At 47.0% G+C, this 24,479-nt stretch overlaps 1 protein-coding gene across 1 annotated transcript in view; it reads right to left on the bottom strand.

Moving 5' to 3' along the window:
• Positions 1-24,479, bottom strand: part of LOC144174886 (dynein heavy chain, cytoplasmic-like) — a 408,801-nt gene that overhangs the window by 127,276 nt on the left and 257,046 nt on the right. The window contains exons 47-52 of the mRNA XM_077703850.1: positions 13,869-13,962; positions 12,849-13,043; positions 10,467-10,646; positions 6,870-6,935; positions 6,440-6,527; positions 5,957-6,152 (exon numbers count right to left, since the gene is read on the bottom strand). Of these exons, the coding sequence (XP_077559976.1) occupies positions 5,957-6,152; positions 6,440-6,527; positions 6,870-6,935; positions 10,467-10,646; positions 12,849-13,043; positions 13,869-13,962 (819 nt within the window). The remainder of the gene's footprint in view (positions 1-5,956; positions 6,153-6,439; positions 6,528-6,869; positions 6,936-10,466; positions 10,647-12,848; positions 13,044-13,868; positions 13,963-24,479) is intronic.

Here is a 24,479-nt window from a genome sequence, read left to right as displayed (position 1 = left end):
ACGTGGGACAAAAATGTGGTAGGGCTATATCATGAGATAGTCATGGTTAGTCACTGATTGGTTTAACGTTCAAATTGATTCCACTAGGATGTGATGGGTATCAAATCAATGGTCTTGATGAGCCGAATCACGTGGGAGAAATACAAAAATGCTTCCTGGTTATAACCATTAGATTGTCATGGCGAGTCTTATATTGGGGTAAAATTCGAAGTGACCCCGCTACGGAGTGTAGGGTATCAAATTTACGGTCTTGAAGAGGGGAATCACGTGGTACAAATAAAAAAAAGGTTTCGTAGTTCGAATCATGAGATGGTCATTATGAGTCATAGATGGGGTTAAATTCAAGGTGAGGCCGCTGAAGCATGTGGGGCGTCAAATTGAAGGTTCCAGTTAGGGGAATCATGTCGGACACCTAAATAATGCGTCCTGGTTACAGTCATGAGTCATGGTTAGTTTGACTGGTATGAATTCCATATGACCCTGCTAGGGTGTGTGGGGTATCAAATTAAAGGTCTTGTCGAGGGGGTCACGTGGGACAAATATGAAAATGCTTTCTGGTTATAATTATGAGGATATCGCAAAAGGTATACAGCAAAAGGTACACACTCTCACTCACACTCTCACTCTCACTCCCTCACACTCTCACTCTCACACTCTCTCACTCACACTCACACTCTCACTCACACTCTCAGTCTCACTCACACTCACACTCTCACACTCACTCCCACTCCCACTCTCACTCACTCACAGTCACACTCACACTCTTACTCAGTCACACTCACACTCACACTCTCACTCTCACTCACACTCTCACTCTCACACTCTCAATCTCACACTCTCCCTCTCACTCTCTGACTGTCTCAATCTCTGTGAGGCCATGTGAGTTCTTAATTCATTTTGAGTTCTCAGCCCATTTTGAGTTCTCAGCCCATTTTGAGTTCTGAGTTCATTTTGAGTTTTGAGTCCATTTTGAGTTTTGAGTCCATTTTGAGTTTGAGTACATTTTGAGTTTTGAGTACATTTTGTGTTTTGAGTACATTTTGAGTTTGAGTACATTTTGAGGTTTGAGTACATTTTGAGTATTGAGTTCACTTTGAGTTTGAGTACATTTTGAGTTTTGAGTCCATTTTGAGTTTTGAGTACATTTTGAGTTTTGAGTCCATTTTGAGTTTTGAGTCCATTTTGAGTTTGAGTTCACTTTGAGTTTGAGTACATTTTGAGTTTTGAGTCCATTTTGAGTTTGAGTACACTTTGAGTTTGAGTACATTTTGAGTTTTGAGTACATTTTGAGTTTTGAGTCCAAATTGAGTTTGAGTACATTTTAGTTTGAGTACATTTTGAGTTTTGATTACATTTTGAGTTCTGAGTACATTTTGAGTTTTGAGTCCGAGTGAGTTCTGAGTTTTGAGCTCAATGTGAGTTTGAGTTTGAGTGAGCGCAGATGTGCTGCTCAGCATTGAGTCTGAGTTTGAGTGAGTGGTGATTCGAAAAAAAAATTGTGAGTGAGTTTGAGTGAGCCGCGCCAACTTTGCCCAGGTATGATGAACATCTTCGCTTGCGCCTCGTGCGGCATTTCAGCGAGCGGTTAGAAGTGGCCGCAGGAGCTGCCTGCACTACTTCACAGCGACTGCCGACGTCATGTTGGCATATTTTACTTTTTTTTATGTGGGGTGCTGAATAGATGAATACGTAGGACTAAATTATGATTTCTTTATTATATCGATTATTTTCTAATAGGCCACATTATTATAATGAGGTTTAACTACATGCAAAATACATGCACGCTGCCTAGCGAGAACACTTCAATGTAGACGCTTACTTCTTCCCGAAAAGCTCCTGAAATTCTTACCACAGCGCCTTCACTTTACTCCTTAGCTCCTTTTGTACAATTTTCTCTACACAACCCATCGAGTAAAGTAGGCACACACCTACAACATGAGCTCCCATGCTCACGCTGCTTCCCGTTTCCAGACCCAAGCTCAGTAGGCAGAGCCTTCCATACTACGAGGAGTTTGGCTACCAGTGCATCTCTAAGCACACTGTCCTCCCCCACACGAAACGCACAACACCCCCATCAACAGATATGCAGCAGCCGACTACAGCGTTGCTACATGCAGGAATTCGGCAATCAACACACAGCGTTAGCAAACAGAACATGCGAGTCTGCAGGGATGCAGGGGTGTTGGTAGATGTTGGGATGCAGGATGCTGCCATCTGGACAGGCATGCAGCTGCAAGTGAGGCACCGGTTAAAAGCGCTCAAAATTGCAGATTTCATTTAAGGTGGGGAAGACTGCCTAAGTTGGGACCTAGTACAGTTAGTAACAGCGAACGGTGACATTCTTTCCAGGGCCGTTCCTGTGAAAGATGGGCAGTATGTTGCCACATGGTAAAGCTGTGGCCCAGCTTCTGAGCGTATATATGTGGGCAAATAAAGAAGACATCAGTTAGCGAAAATATGACAGCGCAATGCCCCATGCTTTAGGCTCTTCCCAATGGCCACATTTTTTACAAAGTACAGAGGGCTCTGTTGGCAACGACCCATTGGCCATTAGTGCAGAACAGAACGTTTAAGCGTATGTTTAAGCGTGTTTCCCTGAGAAGCTGCTGAAAGAAAGGCTAATGTGTTTATAAAATTCTGTCTTGCATTCCAGCATCCAGATGAAATGATGCTAACTTGTAATTTTAGGGGTTTAACACGCTGACACTACATACCACCAGGCTATGAGGTGCATGCAGTGGAAGGCTACAGATTAATTTTGCCCACCTGGGGATGTTTAACGTGTGCCGAAATCTCGACATGGTGTTTTTGCTTTTCGCTTTCATCAGAAAAGCAGCCACTGTGGCCGGGATCAAATTAGTGTCCTCGAGTTCAGCAGCGCAAAAAAAAAAAAAAAAAAGAGAGAGAGAGAGAAATTCTGCGTTTTTGCAGCCACCCCTTTCCATAGGGGCGATTTCCCATGCAAGCCGGGTGAACTTCTCAAGCATTGTAGTCCCATACAAGGGCCAAACGCCAGGCCAGGGAGTCGCTTGTACCCATTTTACCGGCAGGTGCCCGGCGCCACTAAGGCACACGAATGCACATGGTGCCTTCCCCAGCCACGGTGTGTGCTCCAGCTTGGGGATTTCTCTTAAATCTGGTCAATTAACACCTTAGCCACCAAGCTACCGCAGCGGATAAACGATGTTTGAAGGCCCGTAATTGTTGGTGCGACTGTTGGCGCGAGCTGCTCCCCTCAGGGGCACAGAGGTGGCAGTAGGCAGCATGCATGCTAAGTAGTCCAAGGTCGCTCCAAGAGAAACTTCCTTTGTGTTTCAAGTCTTGTCATCACACTCTGCTTCGGCCAAGTCTGCTCTTCCGAAGGCCCGGAACACTTTTCACAATGAAGGAAAGCGTGGCTGGGTGCACAATGAAGGCATAAGGCATTGCTGACACGTGTAGTCTGAAAGCATCGCATAAAAGCGAGGCAGCAGCTGCAGAAAAGTTAGTCATTTGCAGACCGAAGAGCAGCCAAGTGTCGTAGAATGAAGAGGTCGATGCAACGATGCGGCACTAGTTTCACTAATACCAGGCCAAGATAGCAGCTCTCTTTCACAGATAGTAGCACACCTAAGAAATGAAATCAACTTAACTGCTTTGCTTAATGTGCTGCTTTGTTTTGTTACATATGGAAAAAAGCATGTTCAAAAGGTCCATTATGCCTCAAGCTGGAGAAGAACACATTTTGGTTATACTATTGCAGATTTTTGTCAAAATCTCTAATGACATCGGATAGACTGCAGTTCAATGCAGATGACAAAGCACAGCAATCCATTGTGAAGTCCTTGGTGGCAGTAATGTGAAGTTGATATTCTTCAATAACACCTCGCAGTTGCACACAGTCATCTTATACCGCTTGCCAGGCAAATAGGGTGTCTTGCCTCAGAGGCTGCTAGCAATGGTTCTTGACAGGCTAATTCCAGTGTGTGGAGATCCAGTTGACCAGGCGGTAATTGGTCAGGAGAATTGGTCAGGAGAAGGAGAAGCATAACCGGCCAAAGGTTAGAGAGACCATTATGGGTCTAGCAAAAAACTAAAGCAAGCATAAGACAAAGAAGCACGAAAAAGCACAAAGCACATGCCACAGGGAAGACACCCACCGGTGAAGTGTGTGCCGTCAATAGGGGAGCTGCTATGTACTTGCATCAAGCCCACCACAGCTCCTGCTACGAGCTAACATCCCAGTAAAGCTAACATTCCCGTGCCATACCACTGTTTGAACTTCACATGGACAGTCAGTCTCAAGCATACACCGGTATATCATGATCAAAAAAGGGAAACAAACTATTTCCGAAATAGGAAAGAGAGGAGGGGAAGAGTTTGCCTGCCAAGATTAGAGTTTATACATCCTAGGATGTATATTGGTGAACAATGCACATTGCATGCAAAATTCTGCCTTATGATAAACGTAGTCTAAACAAATCATTATGTACCGAAACTGCTAACCATACCAGGAATTAGAAAAGAGGGAATGAAGAAATTGTACAAACACCCACCCCTCCGGTCCCACATCCTATAAAGAGCACAATTGAATGCTCTTATCTACATACATGGAAATTCACCCCCTTTAGAGATTCAACAAGGTGAGAGGTGACCAGACTATGACGAATTTTGCATTTCATTCGGAAGAGCTGTAGCCTGCAGAACACCACCACCGAGCACATGTTTGGATCAGATAGCAGGCCAAACATCAAAGGTACTACTGAGTTCAGCCCAACCTTGACTCCCGAGACAACCACCCCCGTGGGAAAATAATGCAGTTACCAAAGCCAAACCACTGCATCGTAATAGAAAGACAAACCAGCAAAAGATCTCGCATTACAGGAGCTGAACACCTAGGGCAACAGACTTTGCAAATGAGAAGCAGCAGCAGATCCAGCCTGTACCCGTGACCGTATATGCGGTCAATATTGAACAGCCCCACAAAGCGCTGCCCATGACAGTGTAGACGAGCTGCAATGGCCTCCAAAGTAGTGAACAGCTCCCAGAACCTCAATGGTAGGAATCTTAGGCAATGGACACGGCATACTGGCCAAATGCCCACCTCGTTTTGCCCTGAAAATTCAGTGCTCAAAGAAATTTATGTTCATGACCGACAGGTGGACCCAGGTGTAATCACCACAACGAAGAAGAAAAAATGCTACAGATATTTCCTTGCTTCCTCAAACCGCGAAGCTTTTTCTTCCTCTTCCCCTAGCTGCCACCCAAAACCAACATGCATCATCATAGTGGCAGGTGCAGTCGGGGACCCTCCTCAGCTCTCGCCTCAAAATACGATTCTGCAGCCCAAGGAGACACCCCTTACCATAATCTGCACACCACGTGCCTGTCAAGCAGAACCACAGCCGCTACTGCGCAGCTGCTGCAAGTATTGTGGCTGCCTCAACAGGCCCTCTCACCGCTACCACTGGATCCAGCAGGTTGCACCTAGACAAAGCTACAGCAGAGGCCAAAAACAAGCTCTGGCAATCCCCGGAATGAGCTCTTGAAATGATCCCGAACCCCAGGTATATTTTGGTCTGCCGCTTGAGATCACCACTCCCCTGCAAGGGTCAGCAGCACTGAAGGTGTGTCCAAATTTAAGGCATAGACCAATGGAAGGAGCAGCAGTTTCAAGTGAACAGTAGGCATGCGTGCAAGTTGGGCTTCTCTGTTCTCTTCAACCGGACAGAAACCCTTCTCCCTCCAAACCCCATACATCTCCACCTCGACAATGTCACAGCAGTATTTCACCATGTGTAAGGTGAAAAAGTGCCCAAAAACCGACACCAACACAAGGTACACTTTCTTCTGCACATTTGCAACAGAGGTGAGCTTCCCCGAAACTTTTTTTTTTTTTCCACAGCTGCCACATTTCTCTCAAAAGGACTTCGAAGGCCAGGAGAGAGGGGCCAGGCATTTGACAGAGTCCACATACGTAATGTCATCGGTGCTGAAGTTGACGATGGTGTTGATGAAGTTCTCGCGGATGATGACCGAACGGATGGCCTTCCAGTCGGCAGTGGACTCTCCCAGCAGCAGGCAGATGGATTCGAGGGCCAGCTTGACCGCATAGGGTGGGTTCCCCATGGACCGAACCTCCACCAGGTGCTGCTTCTTGATTGCCTTCACCGCTAAGGGGCGGGCACAGTTGGATCAGAGGGTGCCACTGTCCCCCTGGGCTACTACTGCGCGCCCAAAGGGTGGCGGGACCCCCGCTTTGTACATCTAGCTTTTGCTTGACGAGAAAAAGGCATTAAATGGCGCAACCAGGTATCCCACACCCATGCCCACAAGGTGTTGGCGCTTCTGTCAGGCATTCCGAAACTGGGCTGAGCCCGCTCAGCTGTAAGCTACCCTGGCCCCCTGCACCACTCGTGTTGACGTTTCAGGGATGACAACGAGACGCACTCAAACTTACCCTGCTGTGCTTCGTGAACCGCAGGCTCGACTTCCTGCAGGTCTTCCACAACACTGGCTCGTTTCTCCGCAATCACCTCCTCTTGTTTCTTTGAATAGAATGGAAGACCGCCAATTAGCTTATCAATGTCAACCAAAGGCTCATTGTGGACAATCGTTCTAATGGTGTGATAGAGAGAAAGCCTAGGCAAGCTGGCAATTCACTCTGGCTATGATGGCACAGAACAAAGAGTGGGCATGGTGTCCTTTCTGTTGCCACCCTTTGCGCAGAGCAATTATGCCTACTGGTGCGCTTCACACACCTCAAGGTATCAAGTTGTCAGACAAGACTCCTATGGTACTACAAGAACATTGCTACCTCCAGAGGACTAGTTTATTAACCTGCCCCCCCCGAAACCAACGTGTTCTATTCCTCCATAGGTATCACTCACCCGCAGCTGTGCCTGGATCTCGTGAGATTGCCCCTTCTTTTTCTCCGCCTCCTGTTGGTCTTTCAACTACATTTCAGGAGAAAAGAGAAATGGCAGAAATAAACATTTCAACCAGCATCAAAAGCTTTTACCTGCTTCGAAGAAAATACCGACACAAAATTTGTAACGCATTTTTTTTTTTTCACTGCTACTGGTAGCTATTGGCCCAAAAATCACTACATATGACACAACAGATGGCCAATCGCAGTGTAAAAGTTGCATACAGCCTCTTTTATTCGCCCAAGTTCCGGACTCAACAATTCTAGCTGTCATCACGACAAAACCCTTAATGAAGTTGCATAGGGAGTGAAAAAGGTGATAATGTGGGAAAAAGTTGTGCTATGAACCTTCACCCACCTCACTAGTGAAAGGTAGCCATAAAATATGCGCCGTGATAATAAGATGCGGAGTGTTCTGTGTGCCGCTTGACGTCAACAGCCCAGCTGCCATGCCCTCATTCCGTTACATAGGGTATATGGAAAGGGCTCCCTTCAACACTCAGCCTTTTCACGGGTGCAAAATATGTGGCACGTAATGGTTACAGTTCATGCTTCCTGGGAAATACCTCCAAATACACAGAAAGCTCTTACATGGCTATCTCAGCTTGGAAATTGAGGGCCAGTACTTTAACGTAAAATCTAAGAATCTCTTGTGACAACGAAAACATCGAGATTATGAAGAAATTCTACAGTTAACAGACCAAACCAGCCTACAAAGGGAAAGAAAAGGTGAAGAAAAAAAATTAAAGCCAGTTCCACACCTGTGAAATCTACTGAAACAGCAGAGCTGATTTTGGCCAGCTGGCAGCAACCTCCCACAGAGACGGGGGTAGCTTACAACACCACTTGCCGCAGTACATACGTACTCGAGACTGACCTACAGAGGTCTGGTAGTTTATCGGTGCATATATAGGGAGGTGGACATGCGCCGCGGGCTCACCGCACGAGCCAAGATCGTGCCCTGGATGGCCGACGAGGCAATGGTGCCATCTGTCAGCCCAGCGGGGTACTGTCACCTGGCGTGATGCGCATCAGCGGACATTGCGAGTCTCTAACAGATCCCCGTTAAGGGCACAGGGTAAGGAAAAATTTTGAAATAATGACTTTTTATTTTTCTTCGCAATTAGGGAAGTTCAATTCCTTGTGCACATTTTCCATATTCACACTTGCCTTAAAAAGTCCTATTTCTCACTAAAAAGCAGTTTTCCCGTAAGCAAGTAGTAAGTGCCAATATCCTCTTAAGAATGCTCTCAGGGTTTATTGTCATTTTTTTCATCAAAAAACTTCCAGTTTCAGGTCAAAATGCTTTTCTGGAACCAGCTGTAATAAGAAATTGCTTAGCAACCATTGCATAGCTGATTTTTCAGCGAGGGCAATCCAAAGACCCTGTTGCACGTTTTTTCCACATTTGCCCTTCGAAGCTGCGCACAAAAAAACAGCTTCACACTCTAATGATTGCAACATCAGATATTGTTTTTTTATTAAATGATAAAGCAACGCATGAGCCAGCATTTTGAAATTTGAAATCATTCAGACCAAAACCTGGGCACAACACCACCATCAAGTGGCTCTAAGAGGTTGACCACAAGCAAAATACCTTGTGAACAGATCTGTACGATGGTGCACAAAATAGTCAAGGAAGGACAGACGACCGGGTGAAAAGCAAAAAAATGACTGACAGTGATTATGAATCTGGTGCTTTTTAAATAAATGGCTCCAGTGGTGTTTTTGGCAAAAAAGTACTGTTTTCCACCTCTTTTTTTACTTTAAACTCAATTATCCCAAAACAATGTTTTTTCCGACATAGGTACCATTATTTCGTATATGTTCCAAGACAACAAGCTGATTTTTTTTTTCCTGTCATCTACATAACTTGTCACAGCTGTTATACTAGAATTGAAAATATGCACGTAACAGTTTTTTTGGTACACAACTTTTAATACTAAAATAATGACAAAATTTAGGTACTAACGGACAAAAAATTATAAAAAACTGAATTTTTTAAGAATGTCCATAATTCTAGTACAGTTAAAAGAGCACAAAATTTGAAAGAAAATGATATATACGTTATGTAGATACCTTTCTTAGATGCTGAGAAAAATGTACTTCAAAATGGCCAAAAAATGCATGGGAAGTATAGGGCTTACCCTGTGCCTTTATTAAGTCTCATGTAAAGGCCCGCAATAGTAAATGAGCCCAGTAAGTTGACTGCCCCGGAAGCGGCCAGAATGCAAGTACGCTTACTTATGACCGACTAAAACATCCTGATATGGTCCCATTAGTGCACTATAAATACAGTGGAACCCCAATATTATGACTTTCACGGGAATGTGCAAAAGTGTCGTATGACCGGGGTATGGGTAAATGCCAGCCTAGTAGACGGTCTCATGCAATAGGTGGGCTAAGAACTAATTAAACTACCATACTTGGCACATTCTCACATAATTTTCAAACCTTTGCTAAAATACGAAGTTTATATATATAAAAAAAAAAACGGCTTTTTTGTGCCCCCTTCTCTCCAGGGCATCTGCACTAGCCCACCAGCCCTGTGCCTTGCACACGTTAGATAAGCTGGGAACCATGGCTGAGGAGGCCAACGTGACCCCGTGGACGAGCAAATTGAGAGGGGAAAAAGGCGAGAGTGCAAACCTTCCACGGCCAAACGAAACAAATGATAGCATGAAGCAGTAATGAAAAAAAGCGAAAAAGAAAGGAACAGAGCGACAATGCAGCTTTGAAAGACAGTGATAAGCAGAGAGCCGAGAGCAGAGAGAGGGGACGAGAGAGTGTCATGAAAAGAAGAAACCTGGATCGCGCGGGCAAGGAAGGCAGGTGTTCAGTCACTGCTGTGGGGTTGCATCGTATGATATTTCCCGTTCATTGGCTTGATGGGAGCTTCAAAATCGCGGTCCGAAGGCCACCTAAATTGAATTCTCGCGGTAGGCAAGTCTGCATTGTGCTGCCGCGGTCCGTCGTGGGGTAATTCCTGCCTGCCAGTAACCGCCTGCTAGCTTGCATCTCTCCAGCAAGTGCTCTGGCCCGCCTACGAACCATTGCACATCAAGAAGCGTCAAACGGGGGTTGACAATAAAAGGTTGGGACAAGGTGGCGAAGCAGTATAAAAGGTGGGAAGAATGCCGGTTTACCCCCGCCAGGGCCCGTCGTATGAAGCAGACTGTATGCACCTGAGCGTTGTATAATCAGGGTTTTTAATGCATTGTTTCTACGGGGAATTCACCGGGACCACGGTGATCCGTCGTAAGAAGCGGGTCGTTGTAAGACCTGGGGACATACCATCGGGGTTCCACTGTACATCTTACACAAATTGACGTGTTAGAGTGACCCTGTGAAAACAAGAGAGGAAGTTCACTACTTTGGCAATCAGTGCATTACATGCACCTGTAAGTAAACAGGAACAGAAGCGGCAGCTTTTACTCGTGCAAAGTTTTGTAATTCACGGCGTTTGGAATCTCAGTTGCATCGACGGGTGCCGCACCGGTAAGAGGAGCGTGTGGGCATGTCTCAGGAGGCAGGCACAGACTGGCCAAGCAGTACTCACCATCTCCTTGAGCTTGGCGTTGGCTGCCTGGTTCTTGGCCTCCAGCTCGCGAGACTTGAGCGCCAGCGACTTCTGGAGCTCCTCCACCTGCTCCACTGTCTCGCGGATCTTCTGCAGGCCCACGTTGAGGTGCAGCTGCTGCTCCTCCAGCTCGGAGCGCTTCTCGTTGAACAGCTTCACCTGGGTGGGGGAGGAGGGCATGCATTAAAGGGACCCTGCAACACTCTTTGAGCAGTGCAAGTAAACCAGTGCGACGTTTAGATTACACTGCCAGGAATACCCAAGCCAAATATTACACGTGCACGTGAAGCGGTGAGCGCGCAAATTGCTGTGAAAGATGCTGAAAAACCAACTGCGCTCTCTTCAGTTCTCCTCATTATGCACCCCTGGCATTTACCTAAACGGCGTCATTGAGGCCATGGCTGTCCGATCGGCTGTCACTGGTCAACTTCGCGGCTAATTTCTCCCATTTCTGCCATCGTCAGTGCTGTGTACGAACCTCTTCTATGCCTGAAACTGTAGGCACAGTTTTGCAGTTTTTGTGTTTTGAGTGTGCGCAGAGTTTGAGTGATAAGCTCAATACTTCCCTTTCAACAGGACCACTCGACAACAAACGTTTATCGCTTCAAAAACGCTTTACCAGCCCGAGCGCGCGCTTGCGAGCGGGCACCCATGCCTGCTTTTTTGTGTCATCAGACCGGAAATAGGCCCCTCCACGTTGCGGAGAAAACTCCCCGGCCTGTGATATATCGAAGGCTGCCGACGAGAACGCCGCGAGCCGCCCCCCTCAAAGGGAGAGAGCGCACAGCTTTCGTCGCGTTGTCCACGGTCGAGTTGAGAGGGAACGATTATGCGTGATTTCTCATCGCGCGTAGTTTCAGTGATAGTGAACGGATTTTCATAATTCTTGCAGGAAGAGATTGCTGGGACAATAGACTTTACCCCAAAAACATTCCTAGTAGTCAATGGTAAGTGTTGCAGGGTCCCTTTAAGGGGGCATCCTTGAAAAACGAGAGGCACCAAAACTAACCGCACCACCATAGCGCTGCTTTTTTATTTCCCCCCCCCCCCCCCTTCCCCGTGACCACAGGCAGTTTTGCCCGGCTGTTGTGGTTACCACAAGAAATGAAACTGACTTCATTCGAAATCTAGTATGATTAATAATGGTAAAAGCAGAAGGATGGCTTCTTTGTTTTGTGGTGCAGAAAAGTTTTACAAAGGGTTCTAATACAGCATTTTTTTTTTCTTTCTACGAACTAATTATGTAAGCATAAGTAAAATCATGAATTTCAGCTTTCACACTGGAAATCCCAAAGTATTCACTTGGACTATTTGAACAAAACTATGATCCACTTCTTTTTGGCTTTGCAAGCAAAGATCAATGTTTGAACACGCTTTGTCTTCATGAATCTCGCACAGCGATTTGCAAGCTTCCCTTTACACGTAGATGTGTAAAATTTGGCTTGGATATTCCCGGCCGTGTAATTGGGATAATTGTGGGGGTTTATTTGCACTGTTCAATGGGTGTTGCAGGAAACCTTTAAGTGAAAGGTTGTCTCACAAGCAAACAAGCACGATGGGCCAAGGACAATTTGGGTGGTCGTTGGACAGAGGCAAAAAGCAGTCAACAGACTCTGATGGAGAATAACCTCCACGTGTTTCATATGATAAGTAAGTGGGATTTGTGTTCAATACAATGTTTTATAGGATATCGGCCTGATCCCTTTTCACTGCCTCATGTGCATAATATAATTAGCATCAAGTCATTTTTCACATTTGTGGGCGTTAAATACAGGTGCAACTTACAATCGGGGATGTGCCAGAATACTGTAAAAGCAGTAAACATGCTGTAACATTGCCCCCTCTTCTTCTTCAAATTCTAAAGGCCGTTTTTCTCAAATAATCCCGATGCAGTGTTTTCTTGAGAGGAAAAGTACAACCCTGGTGAGAAATTTCAAAGTTCTGTTCCTTTCTCCGAGAATTTACCTTAACCTCAAATAAGAATTCCAGTATGTGACAATATCTCAGCTTGTTTCTAGTACTCTGCGCTGTCCAACTAGAGAATTCAATTCCAGCTGAAATTTCGCCCATTGCGCATGTCCACTGTGGAGTCCTCAAAGGTGTGAACATCAACGAAGCTAGTGCCAGCCAACGTGCACAGTGGCTACTCACGATAGCCACCAGCTCATCTTCGGCTGAGTTTCAGCCCTCACACGACTGATGGTTGGTGCTCAGATGCTCTAATGCATGCCCCTGATGACTGCTGTAAGCTGCCGCTCAGTGCATTGGCTGGCACGCACTTTGCACGGCTGTGCCTCAAGCTGCCCGCCACAGCTTGTCACGGCACTAACGCGCAGACAGCGAGGCCCCCCTTGCACTCACGTAGTGGTTGATGAAGTCGAGGTAATGACGGGGCGTGATTGTGATGGACCGGGCGCCACGCTTGGCGAGCCGGCTGCTCGCTCGGTGCAGCGTCTGGTGCACGTACACAAACGCATTCACAATGGCGCTCCGGTGGTCAGGGGGAAGCTGCAGGCCTGGCACAGCCACCGGGAAGTGCTCGCCAGACACCCGGTACTGCGGGGGGCAGAAGCAGGGCAGACACACCCACGGCAAAACTGAAGCCCCCCTAGAATGTGGATTCTCAAACACTTGCATCCACCGCCCGTGTGAGGTGAAAGCAAAAAAGCTTACAAGACTCGTGCAAAAGAAAAGGAAGCAAGGCGGTGAACTAGAAAATGATGTGGCACACTCATTGTTCATGTAATCCATTTTCTATATAAACAGCACCGTTAAAGGCATACTCACATAAGTTGGGCCTCTCTTACTAATCTCAACGGCCTTCTATGTTTCACACATACGCAGCTCCTGGTAGCACTTGGCAACAGAGCATCAGTCAAAGCATTGGAGACATAGGATGCCACATCTGGAGCAACCATGCTGCCTGTACGATGCTTCAGCAAGCATGCATACTCATAGAGCCAGTCATTTAGACAGCAGCCAGTCTGTCCCACGAGTGTCCACATAATAAAGGGATGCTTTAACTGCATCTACAAAAGGCCTAGGATGCTTAGTTTGCTGAAGTGCCATGTCAGTAACCAGTTCTTCGTGCTTTAAATCCTGCACTTAAAGTTGATTAATTTAACGCGCCGACGCAACACAGACGATGAGGCGCGCCGTAGTGGAGGGCTCGGGATTAATTTGGACCACCTGGGGATCTTTAACATGCGCCGAAATCACGTACACACGGGCGTTTTTGCTTTTCGCCCCTACCAGAAAAGCGGCCGCCGCGGCCAGGAATCGAACCCGCGACCTCGTGCTCAGCAGCGCAATGCCTTAGCCACTGAGCCACCGCGGCGGGTCCTGTGTTTAAAGTCAACAACTGGGCATGTCAGAACTCACGTTGGTACGATCAATGTCCAGCTTGGAGGTGAATTCCTTGCCCACTTGGAAGAGGGCATCATCTGACCAGTCGCCAAACCAGTTGAGGACACACCTGTAACCAGGGAAGACAATAGGATCAGCCCTGCCCACTCACAAGCTGCTGCACAAGCTGCTGCACAAGTACTGGCGGTCAGAATGGCAACAGCACCTAGACTCATCAAGGGCCTTGACCCCGGCAGATATTTCATGGGCGCTTCAGCTAGCGGCGCGGATGATGTTTTATAGTACCGTTTTCACCCACATTATCAGCTGCTTTACCGCACAAGCAACTTCATGTGTGCTTTGCATGGCATTTTAAAGAACGGCTAGAAGCGGTCGCTCGAGCGCCCCGCACCACTTTACGGCCAAAGCCATTGCCATGTTGCTGCCGCGCGGCTGCGGTGTGCGGGTGGTTCCACAACGATTTTAGCGCGCCTCGGGCGTACGGGGCACATTTTCGTGAGCAGAAAACAACAGCCCGGCCGTTCCTGGAAAAAGAGTGACAAAGTGGGTAGCGAGCAAGAGCCCATATGTCGCCGTCGCTTGCCTAAATTTATACAATGTCAGCTCTAATGTGCAGTTTAAGCACACTATGAAGTGTATTCTAGTGGCTGAGCACCCTAAGAGCTAAAGCACTCCACAAGTAGTATTTCAGTTTTAGTACATGCTAATTACTTTTACCTGTGCAACAGACTACATGTAATGACACTACCTGTCATCTGCCACACTCATGCGTAATTCCAAAAATTTTCCAAAAAAATTAATTATTTGCAGTCTACACGCCCTAAAGAATGTGCCTGCAAAATACTATAGCTGTATTATAAGTATTTACAACACTGTCGCCCTTTGAAGTCACCTAAATGACTAGTTTTGCCTACGTTTCTAAACATCATGCTGTGTTTTCTCAGCACCAATCTTTTCCCCACGAGGTCAACTGTTGGGTGCAATATCTTAAAGGGGCACTGACACAAAAATTTCGCATCGTTTTTTTTTTTTTTTGTTGCGATAAGTAGCTAGTGACCTACTTATCACCTGTAGAAACTTCATTTGCTTCAGCGTGCGACGGTTGTTTAATTAGAGGCATTTTCAATGCGGCCAGTCGCAGTTTTTGTTTCAGCGGGTGCCGCGAACCGATGGATTTTGTGTGAACAAAGCTGACCACGTGACCGTCGGAGGGATATCACAGAGCAGAGCTGCCGTAGCACTGTCGAATCCGCATCGCGGGAAGTTTCTGCGAATGCCGCCACGTACCGATCTCGTGAGCCGCTTAATTAAAAAGCGACCATGGATGTGACGCAGGCGCTGCGAGTGCAAATGCTACCGTGGCTAAAGAACGACGCACGACGGTCGAGACAGTGGGTGGCAAGACGCGCGCTGGGAGCAGCCGGCCGGTCTGCCTACAGGTCCGCCTACAGATGTGCTCGGCTTAGCACTGTGGCGGATATTCGATTGCCGCTCTCGTAAGCGGTCCAGATGACAATTTTTAATGCAACCGGCTATCGCATCATTAACCGCTTTCTCATATAAGCTACCATGGTTGGGACTTGGGTACAATTTCGTGCAGCGGTAACAAGCTATCACTCGAGCTACCTGCGCCGGCCTGGGCCACCTCGCGGCCGTGGCCGCCGCCTGCACAGCGACCGTGCGGCTCGCTCAGTGGGCTTTCCGTGTTTCCGTCGCGTTTTCGCGTCTGATGTAAATAAAAAGTAATAGAAACAGAGTGCCTGGAATCGCTGTAGAACTTTGGTCGCGGCCAGCTGCCCGATGAGCTGACGAAATCACAGCGCCTCCGCCGTCAACGATCGGGTCATTCGTTCTCGAGAGCGGAAGCTCCGCCCTCCGTCCGGCCCTCCAATTGGAGCGGCGAGCCTGGCGAAGTGGCGAAAAACGCCGGCAGTGCGGAAGCTACAAACACAAACTGGTGACGTGTTTGGATGTTGTTTATTTACAAAATATCCGCGTGATGTCGATTGCGCGAGGTCCTCTGCTGGCTGCTCGGTTGCGTTTCGCACACTTTAAAATTGATTTTAAATACTTTCTAGGCTGTATTCGCTGCTGATATTTTGCAGATGATGTATCTGTGTTCACACCAATCTCGCCTTCAAAATTTTGTGTCAGTACCTCTTTAAGATGTACTGGTTTGATTTGTATCGTTTTTGCTGCATTTGAAAGCTTATGAACTGAACAGTGCAATAAAACCACAAAAATGTGCATTTTTTTATAGCACAATCTCTTTTACAGTTCCTTTTACGAAAATAATGGTAGTTGATGAACTGACATTTAATAATTTTACAGTGCTTGTAGAAACAATGTTAAAATTGCTTCTGTGGTACAGTTGCACTCCCTAGTCTTTCTAATACACGAAGAGATAAACGTATTTGCGTATCTCACAGGTAGATAATAAAAAATTTGCCTGAAATGGAATGACAACATGTTGCACTACGCTTAACTTATGCCACATAGACGAAAACTGACAATATTTGTGCTCAGGATGTTAAAATCTCAGGCACATAGGTTGAATAATAAAAATGACCAAGACCAGTGTCACCCTTTAACAGATCAATACACATTTTAGTTGATGAAAGTAACCATAGAGATGTCACTCAAACTAAAAATTGGCGGTCGCTTAACTGAATTATGCTTGGGTGTGCGTAGCGGGAGGTACAGTTAACTCTTTCGTTACCCTAGGAAATTGACCAATTTTGAGGGGTCTAACAAAACATTTTTTCTGTGCTATACATATTGGTTAGGCCCACATTGCAGTGACACAAAATGCAGATGATAAATAATGATTGCGTAAAAAATGATTGAATTCGAAATTTTTGTCCAGGCGTCCAAGAATATAAAAAAAAGTACGTTGTGTATTGCAGCGAACCATGCATTGGGTTTGTTTATTTGTGTTTTGCTTTTACCGCCCGGCTGCGGCGGTCTGTGTTATCTCTGTGCCAAGGGAAGCACGTGTTCCATTCTTTCTGCGCCGCATGTGTTATCTGTTCTGATAGGGAGAGCATTCAGATCCAACGTGAACAGCCCGGAATAATCTTCTTGGATCTACAATGTTCTCGATGCGAATCGACGGTTCGAGAACCACGCGCGCCGAAAGATAAAAGGCCTGCAGAGCAGACGCCGGCTATTCGATTCTGCTACGCTCGCCAACGCACGTCACTTTGTTGACCGCTGCTTCGCCGCCCCTGTATTCTTTTGAGTTGTTAGGGGAGCACAAGTTCGCTCCAATAAACTTGCTTCTTTTCCAAAACAACTGCGTCGTCCTTGGCTTCGTGACAGTATAATATTCCACCAGTAGTAGAAAAAATTTAGAATATACATTTTGTCGGTACACATTTCAAAAATCCGTCCTAGGAAAAAATAAACTGAATTGCGCGGTACAATTTGCCAGATATAAAAGAAAATGTTAGCCGGCGTGCTGCCCGTGCCTCGTGGTGAAGCCCAACCACTATTTCAAATTTTGCTATTTTGGGTGGTTCTCTGAAGAAATCTGGTGGTTTGACGTCATTAAAGGCCCCAATTAGCCTCAACGTGATGCAAAAACACCTTGTCAATGATTATGACCAGCACAATATTGCGATGCGAAAAAATCCGCTAGGAGTTGAAAACCAAACTCTTTGGTGGATGCTTGTTAACATTCTGATGATCACTTATCAGTCATAACTTTCATTTGCAGTTTATTATGATGTTCTGACTCGCTATGGTAGTCCTGCTTGCAGGAATAAGGTACGATGCGCTAGAATCGCGTCCAGCAAGCTTTCACCAAGCCGCCGTTGTGCTAGGAAGAGAGTTCAGCACTACGAGCCTACTACATTGCAGCGCCACCTAACAATTTTGAAAAGAAACAAATACAAGGCTGTTGGAGACTGTCAGAATAGACAGTTCTACTAAGCAGCAACACCAAACCTCTGGAAATACCCTTGTATGAAACCGGAACTGGCCGGCGAACGGCTGGCAGTGTTCAAGGCCAATTTGAAGCGTTCTCCTCGTCTGAACTGATACCCGACGACTTGGTGTTATCTTTTGAATTTCAGCGGAAGCTGTTATTGCAGAAGTGAGGCGCAGATAAAGTGGAAGCATGAGCGGCATGCTTGTTTCGAGAAACAGTAGCGGGCAATGGAGGCGCTATGGCAAATGAGCTCTTAGTTGAGTAACTGCGTAGTAGCGCCAAATATGAATTTCGCAACGCAAAAACGAAACCGAAACTGCTGGAAACTGGCTGAAAATGCCAGGCACACTTGCTAGACATGCGGGGGACCATCAGAAATAAGCTTTGGCAGACAAAAGCTGGCCTTTCTCCGAACCAAAGATCACTACAGACGAACCCCGCTACAACGAATGCCGCTTCAACGAAATTTCCGCTTCAACGAAATATTTCCAATTCCCCGTCAGCCAGCCATAGAAGTCCATGCAACAAAGTCCTCGCCACAACGAACCATTTGTCAGGCTTGCTTTCACTTCAACGAAATTTTCGATGATTTGGGCTGGGTTTGAACAATTATTTTACAATAAAATAAGCATAGCGCCAGCTATCTGTAACTTTTTATACATTCAGGACGCTTAGTTTCACCGAAAACATGCGCGGTGCGGCCACACCGCCACAAAAAAAAAAAAAAAAAAAAAAAAAAAAAAAAAAAAAAAAAAAAAAACTCATAGGCGGACGCCATTGTTTGATGGTGATAACGATGTGGCTGGCCGTCTTTACATGAGGCGCAGGCCTGGTTCGCCAAGCCGGAGCTACAGCCAATCCGTATCCAGTTGAAATCGCACAAATGTGCTCCGCTGCTGGCGCGGCGCCGTCATGTATGCGTTGTGAGCAGCTGTCCTTGCCGTTTTCCTTCTACCATTCTTAATAGCCAAGAGCAAAAATCATGTTTGCGTGTTTGGTCTTGAAGCCAAGTCATCCTATCTTAGTCATGAGCGCGCAGTTGTGTTAAATGCAAGCGCGCGCAGTTGTGTTAAATGCAAGCGCGCGCGTCTAACCTGCCAAGGTTAGACAAGTGAGAGGGGGGCTTCCACAGCTGCTACAAGTGAGAGGGGGGCTTCCGCAGGCCTAGCAGCTATCTGCAAGTAATCAGCTCGGTGGACACGCCTTGTTGTACAGCAATACGTTTTGCGCCTGCATTTCTTCACCCCACTCCGCAACGCGTTCTTCGCGTGCAGTGAAAGAACAGATAACCATTGGTATGTTTGTTATCCGAATAAACATGACGTTATTGTGCGTCACTCCTTTTTCTAAACATATTATTATGCTGCCAATGATGCGGAAGCATACGGGGCTATTTTTCTGGCCTTTCCGTGGTGTGTTGCGGCAGATTTCGCCTCAACGAATTTTCGCTTCAACGAAATTTTTCGCACGTCCCGTCAATTTCGTTGTAGCGGGATTCGACTGTAGTGAATAGCTGGTGTCGCTGTGGGATTACAAAGCTGACAACATTATTTGGTACTTGACTTGCCAAGAGGCTTTTGACAAAAAAATATGGTAATGCAGTGTAACCATGATCTGCATCCTTTTTTGTCATGTGCAGCCAACGCCGCCTGTATAAACATTGCCCAACGCGTGAGCGAAAAATGGCCAAACAGCCACTCTCCTGTTGCTCTCTCCTACCCTTCCCCGCTCCGTAGCCTTCCAGCGTGCTTTCGTGACCGCCAGCCAGCGCCGCTTCTCGGAAACTATGAAAAATAGTGGAAAGTTTGTTTAGCGTTCCTGAGGTGACGCTCCTACGCCTTCTTGTTTTTCACCATGCCTTGATTGATTGTAGGGTTTAACGCGCCGACGCAACGCAGGCGATGAGGCGCGCCGTAGTGGAGGGCTCCGGATTAATTTTGACCACCTGGGGATCTTTAACGTGCGCCGAAATCTCGCACACACAGGCGTTTTTGCTTTTCGCCTCCATCAGAAAAGCGGCCGCCGCGGCCGGGAATCGAACCCGCGACCTCGTGCTCAGCAGCGCAACGTATTCACCATGCCTGTCTGTCTTGGTCCATCACTGATAAAACTTCCTTTGTCACGAAGCAAAATCCCCTGCGCTGCCGCAGGCTGATGCCGGCTTTGCACGCTTATCTACTCGGATCACAGGCCCTGAAATTTTCTGAGTGGGGCATCCCACCTCTATCCCCTCCGCATTTAGGTATTGTTTTGACCCCGCTGTTCGCACTCCGCATCGGTACGCACTTCTAAATTTGAGGACTGTACTGTAGAAGCGCCCGGACATCGTGGCAGGATCCCAGCTGCTTATCCTTTTGTTTCCTATAATTTTCTGAAGTTTACAAGCACGTGATATTATTGGAAAGTAATCGTAGAAGTGAGCGCCTGAACAAAAAACGTGTACGCAATTTTTCCTTCTCTAAATACTCCAGAAAAAAAAATATCAGTAAAATAATGGCTGCCCCATCTGAAAATATCGTTTTTCTGTTAGCTATATGTCTACCCGACAATCAGTATGTTCTTACACTATTTCAGTCCGCCTCCGTCTTTATCTTTGGAAAAATGCAGCAAGTATGAAGCGAGCGACACGTTGAACGAGATCTCCAGTGCGCCACAGAACTAGCGCTCCGTCGCGGCTAAGATGTAAGCGAAACGGCCCTTGAAGCCCAACAGGCAAGCTGACAGACACACGTCGTAGAAGTGGGTGCAGCGTTCGCGACTCGCGAGCAGTGACGTAAGGCGAGATGTCTGCCGGCACGCGCCACATAGCGGATCAGTGCCTGAACTAAGCGTCCCTACCCTTCCCATTGAAAAGCGTGCGACGCGTCAGGCAATGTTAATAAAGGCGGCGTTGGTGCAGCAGCCACGCCCCCTTCCTCAAACACACACACCTCAGCTCACAAAAGATGCTGTCAAAAATCTCAATGTCGCTGCAGTGGGAAAATTTAAACTGATTCTAAAAGTGCAGTACCTAGGCTATCCACAGGCTGCATTATGTGTACGAGAAATGACATGTCAAAATAGGCAATGTAAATCATCGATCACTTGTGATTGATTTGAATAGGCGTGGTAACAAAAGAGTTAATGTTATTGTTCAGTTTGGTTCTCTGTACAGTTACTACGCTTCTTGAGGCGTGCGGCTCATTCTTCCTCCGTCTCCTCGGCTCGCTGCCTCCTCTTGGAGCTGTTCCGATGACGAAGCCTGGCTTCTTTCAGTCTCTCCGACTTCCTTTCCATATCTGACAATGAATCCCACCAAGCCACCCCTTCTATATAAAAGATGCAGCAGCGGCTCATCCTCTGTTGTTGCGATGCGGTTTCACCGCTCCTCCTCTGACATGCCAGATGGCACGGCAAGTGGCGCTGCCAGCTCAAGCCCGCGCTGCGGTTACCGGCCACAGCGAAACGGCGAGAATACGGCCACTGTAGCTCTCACTACATAACTGACAAGCTAAACTGCCCTTCTCATGGCAATTGCCGAGTGCCATATACAGTGTAGACCATTTATAACGTAACCGCTTATAGTGTGGGACCGGATATAACGCGGGTTTTCGTGACCACCGGTTTGGCTCCCATAGAACTCAATGCATAAGCATACCGCTTAAGATGCGGTTGGCCGAAGCACCATACCGTTTATAGTGCGGTTTTTCGGCGGGTCTGCTCATCGATCGGTGCAGGGGGCATCGTTTTAGGGTAGCAAAAGAAAAAAAGAAATGATGAAATCGGCCATCTGACGCAGCGCACACCCCTTGCTCTCTAACTTCGACACAGAAGCAAAAAAAAAAAGCACCCTTTAGTTCGCGCGTACGTGATAACCACAGCTGTCCTTGCTTGATGCATCTCGGAAGATAGCGACCGGCTCCCCGTCCGCGTGTGGCAAGTTATTTCTATTAATCGTGAACCGCATGGCCCGTTTTCGCACATCCGCGTTGCGCGTGCGTTTTTTTCATGCTCGCGTCTACGATTCCGCGCTCGCGGTGGCTTCTTCGCGTGGCAGTGACGACTTGCGTGGCAGTGACGACTGACAACTTGCACCAATGGAAAGACGCGCACCTAATGGCGGGAGATTCGAAGCGCTCCGAGCCGGCTAGCCGCGCCAAAGGTGTTTAGGCTAAAGTCCCTCGATCAGATGAAGGGACTTTAGTTTAGGCTTACCGCCGCGGTATTTTTTGATGGGCGCTTTCACAAGCAGCGTGGATGGCAGTCTATATTCCACTTTGCGGTCACATTATCAGCTCTTTTCTTGCATGAGTATCTTCGCTTGCGCCTCGTGCGGCATTTCAGCGAGCGGTTAGAAGTGCTCGCTGGAGCTGCCTGCACCGCTTCACGGCCAGTGCCGACGCCATGTTGCCGCCTCTTACCGCGCCGCACACATTACGTCAGTTTACGCGCCGGCGTCGCCGCGCTTGCGGCGTGCGCTGCACGTTTTAGCGAGAAATCGCTCCATGCGGTTCACGCTTTAGAACGTTGTGCAGATAAGCCACCGCTCTTCCCGAACAAGCGAGCCGCGCGAAGATTTCCACCACCAGTACGTTGCGCTGATAAGCAGCCGCCTTCGGCATCGTGAACGCAAGGTGGGGTAAAAAAAAAAAATCCCGCTGGCCTTTCTTATCATGTCCTGCGGCATCTTCATAGACGCAAAAAACGTAGCCATGGTCTTTCAAAACACAAACACAACGGAAGTTAAAGCCGCACTCGCCGTTTGTAAGACCGCGCTTTTGCAATGTGTGAGACCCGGCAGCAGCGGCTGAAGTTAAAAAAAAATACGAAATAAAGACCCTTCCTTCGTTTTTAGGCGCTGTGCGTTTAAGTGATAAAAAATTTAGGATGACTTGAGAGGTAGGTGGCGATTCGGTTGAATTCGCGCACGTTTTGGTTATAGTGCGGTACCGCTTATAGTGCGGATTGTTGAGGCTCCCACGACATACGTTATAAGCGGTCTACACTGTACAGACATGGCCATCACTGGGCTAAACGAGTGGGCTCTGCAGCGTCCTAAAACAGGACCGGCCATCGCTGCTCGGATAACGCCGTCTTTGCACTTTTTTGTCCAACCACGTGGGCTTTTTAACCCTTTGAGGGTCGAATTTTTTTGAAAAAAAACTTTCCCTGGTGGACAAATTAGTTTATTGCGAATTTGGAATGTACAAAATGTCTAAAGTCAGGATTAAATGGTAAAAAATTATCAGGAACAGTATTTTGGGGTCAGCATCACTTAGAACTGAAAAATGTTCAATAGTAACCTTATATAGCAAATATGCCTGTTGTGCAGGGTGCCCAGAGGTACATCAGTGCAGTAGTATGCTCTCACCTCTAATGATCCCCTCTCCAGCACAACACAGTGTGACCTTTGAACCGCAATAGCATGCTGGCAGCGGAAGTATAACACTACAGCTCCAGGGGAGCACCAGCCAAAGGAAACAATACAGTTGAACCCCTTTATAAGAGACACGTACCGGGGACCAGTTTCTGTCTCTTATATGAGATGTCTCTTATAAGCAGGGAACCATGTTTTCACTTACTGATCAGACCCTAGTTTAATGTGGGCACCGTATGACTAAAATAAGCCCAAAAGGATGTTTCAGCATGTTGCAAAAGATTCATTCTAATTTATGTTTGGCCCCCAGAATTTATGAAACAGTTCTGAATCTTTGTTTGCTTCATGACTGTATTTGCACTGTTTTTTACAACTGATTCTACAAGCTTTTTTTCTTTTCACTGTTTGTGGAAGATGAATCGTAGATGTTGAGTTCACAAGCCTGACGAATAGCCAGAGTACACAGCTTCTTCCGCTGTGTGCTCAAGCTATTCATTACGCTTGCAGGACTCAACATCTGCGATGCTTCTTGATTGGGAGCTACGTGAGTGGGAGAGCCAGCATGTGCGGTCGCACTCCAATGGATGGCAGTAAGCTTCAACCACTTCTGTAAGTTGCATTTCCATTGGTAGGGCTTCTCATCGTCACTTCATAGCTGACTGAACCGCTGTGTGTTTGCTGAAGTTATAATACAGGCGTCTGTCGTCCACCTGTGCTTCCACAATGGAAGCAACTGCAATTAGTGACTGGTGGCACTGCATCTAAAGTTAAAATGTCTGTACAAGCGAGATTGTTGATTAAAGTTCAAGGGTGACTTGTCCCTTATAGCCAACTGTCTTCTACATCCGATGTCTGTTATAAAAGAGGTCAATTTAATGGGAAAGATAGGGCAGCCAACCATGTGGGTGAATAGTGCCTCTTATACCCATTTGTCTCTTACATCCGTGTCTCTTATAACGAGGTTCAACTGTATTCCTTGAAACACGCGTCTACGCACAGTGCCTTATCGCAGTCTGCACGCATAAAGCGCATGTCCAAAAATGAGCTGTCTTCTTCCGAAGAAAGACTGTCTTCCGATTCAGAGTCGGTGAAAGGAGCAAACTCAGTCAGAAGAGTCATCGCGGTCGGTGTCATCAGAGCGGGCAGTTCATTGGGCCATATCGCCGCTTTGCCGTGCATCTGCAGAACTCGAAGGCAACCCAGTAAACAAGGAGAGTGAGAATAACTCATGCGCGCCGGTGATAAACAAGCTAATAGCAGCGCCAATATAGATAGAAATCAACTTCCGCCACCCCCGCAACGGAGTCTGCGATTAGGTTACTTCAGTTCCAAGCAAGGA

Source organism: Haemaphysalis longicornis, unplaced genomic scaffold, assembly GCF_048455015.1.
Source record: "Haemaphysalis longicornis isolate Haplotype H1 unplaced genomic scaffold, Haemaphysalis longicornis Haplotype H1 scaffold_1, whole genome shotgun sequence".
Classification (NCBI taxonomy): Eukaryota; Metazoa; Arthropoda; class Arachnida; order Ixodida; family Ixodidae; genus Haemaphysalis; species Haemaphysalis longicornis.
This window is presented reverse-complemented; position numbering and strand designations above follow the sequence as displayed.